This window comes from Palaemon carinicauda, chromosome 36 (genome assembly GCF_036898095.1).
Source record: "Palaemon carinicauda isolate YSFRI2023 chromosome 36, ASM3689809v2, whole genome shotgun sequence".
NCBI lineage: Eukaryota > Metazoa > Arthropoda > Malacostraca > Decapoda > Palaemonidae > Palaemon > Palaemon carinicauda.
The window spans coordinates 13078112-13080611 of NC_090760.1; the positions used below are offsets into that span (position 1 = coordinate 13078112).

Here is a 2500-nt window from a genome sequence, read left to right on the forward strand (position 1 = left end):
AAAGAATAAGATTATATGATAAAAATACGGTTGGGATATACTGTATACACATTGAAATCAGATAGTATTAAGATTAGTAAACATTAACTTTGCAGACCCATAAATAACTAATTGCACTAATTCACTCTCGAAAATAACATTAAAAAATACTTCCGCTTTTAATATATCAACAAAGATTTTGTTATTTGAAGTGTTTTAAGACGACAGGTAAATCCGATCTTTGAAATCAGAAGAAAGAAGAAAGACAAATTAGTAAACATTAATTTTACAGAGACCCCAAATAACTATTTGAATCTATTCATTACTGAAAATAATAATTAAAAATACGCTTTTAATTTATCAATGCGCATTCTGTGATTTAAAGTGTTTAAAAACAATTGGCAAATCAGATCTTTGAAATCAGAAGGTAGAAAGATTAGTAAACATCTACTTTGCAAAAACTCCAAATAGCTATTTGCACTAATTCACTCATAAAAATAACATAGTAAACATTAACTTTGCAGATTCCTGAAATAGCTATTTGCACTAATTCACTCTTGAAAATGACAAACATTAACTCTGCAGATTCCCTAAATAGCTTTTTGCACTAATTCACTCTTGAAAATAACATTTAAAAATACTTTCGCTTTTAATATATCAACAAAGATTTTGTAATTTAAAGTGCCTTAGGAGACAAGATTCTTATTTCCCCTTTAAACATTTTAAGAGGACAAGCCGGCGACCATAAACATACAATTGCTTTTCATCTCGCATTTCGAGAAATCACATAAATCAACTCTAGGGGAACGAGCCCTTTCAACCCAGGTGGGTTCTGCTGATATACGAGAGAGAGAGAGAGAGAGAGAGAGAGAGAGAGAGAGAGAGAGAGAGAGAGAGAGAGAGAGAGAGACGTACCTTTTAGATTGATTGGTTCCTCTACGTTAAGAACGACGTTTCCTGTAATGGTCTGGGTGGAGAAGTAGACGGCTCCCGGGGCATCGAACTCTATGGCAAAGGTTTTTGGCCGCTGCATAGGAGTATCTGGGGTACACATAAATAAGGGTTAGTCGGTTGATAAAATAAGGATTGTTTTGATAAATAATATAGATAGGTAATTATGAGATATAAATAAGTTTTAAGGTGGTGAAAAATACGGATAAGATGAAGGAATAATTTTTCAAGGTGGTGAAAAATACGGGTTTCAAGATGATGAAAAATACGGATGCTTCATGATGAAGAAAAAATACGGATAAGATAAAAGAATAATTTTTCAAGGTGGTGAAAAATACGGATGTTTCAAGATGATGAAAAATACGGATAAGAGGAAATAAGGATGTTTCAAGATAATGAAAAATACGGATAAGATAAAAAAAAGATGTTTCAAGATGAGGAAAAATAAGGATAAGATGAAATAAGGATGTTTCAGGATGATCAAAACCACGGATAAGATAAATTAAGGAGGTTTCAAGATGATGAAAAACGAATAAGATTAACTCAGGATGTTTCAAGAGGATGAAAAATACGTTTAGGATAAAATGCGAAAGATAAAATACGGATTAAGCTGATGATAATTTTATTTAAAGAGATGGGATGATGTATGAAAAAATCGATTATGAAGATAAAAATACGGGAAAAATAAGGTAATGGATAATGATAAAGAAAACAAGGATTAATATGAGCGAAAATACGATTAAGGGAAAAAAAGATATGGAAATAAGTATGAAGATGAGGAAAAATACATATAAAATCAAGTAAGGATAAGAAAAAATAAGCTTAAAAAGTAATATGATAAAAACCAATGTTTGATATGATGAAAAATACGTTCAAGATAAAAAAATGAATTGCAAAAATAAGGATTAATATGTTGAAAAATAAATTAAATAAGGATGAGGTACAAAATAAGGATTAAGATTATAACAAATAAGACAATAAAAAATCAAGATTAAAATGGATAAACATTAAAAGATAAAGAAATGGCAAATAAGATAAGATAAAAGAAGAGATTATGAAAAAAAAATAAAAGAAATCAAAACAAAATAAGGATATACAAGATAATAATACTTTAGACACAAGAGTTAGACATTTATATAACTAAAAATAAATAAAAAATCAGTACAAATATGATTAATCAAAATGGGATAAAATTAAGGCCAAATAAGATATGGACCAAAAAATAAGATTATATGGTAAAAATACGGTTGGGATATACTGCATATACAAACAATTATGTTTAGTGCGACTAAAATGGTGTAGATAATAATAAAGATAAGATTATGATACAATAAAGATAAAATTACGATAAAATAAAGATGAAATTACTATAAAATAAAGATACAATTATGATAAAGATAAAATTACTATAAAACTGATACAGATATAAACACCGCTAAAATAAGAATAAGTATAACATATATAAATAAGTTACACATGAAAATATAGAATATAGGATATATATATATACATACATAAATACATACATATACTTATATACTGTATATACTGTATATATATACATAAGTGT

General features: G+C 27.9%; 1 protein-coding gene across 2 annotated transcripts in view; it reads right to left on the reverse strand.

Annotated features, from left to right (window-relative positions):
• LOC137628754 (arrestin domain-containing protein 3-like) overlaps positions 1-2500 on the reverse strand; it is a 116853-nt gene that overhangs the window by 55495 nt on the left and 58858 nt on the right. For both annotated transcript variants that reach the window (XM_068359938.1, XM_068359937.1), the window contains exon 2: positions 895-1020. In XM_068359938.1, coding sequence (XP_068216039.1) covers positions 895-1020 — 126 coding nt within the window. The remainder of the gene's footprint in view (positions 1-894; positions 1021-2500) is intronic.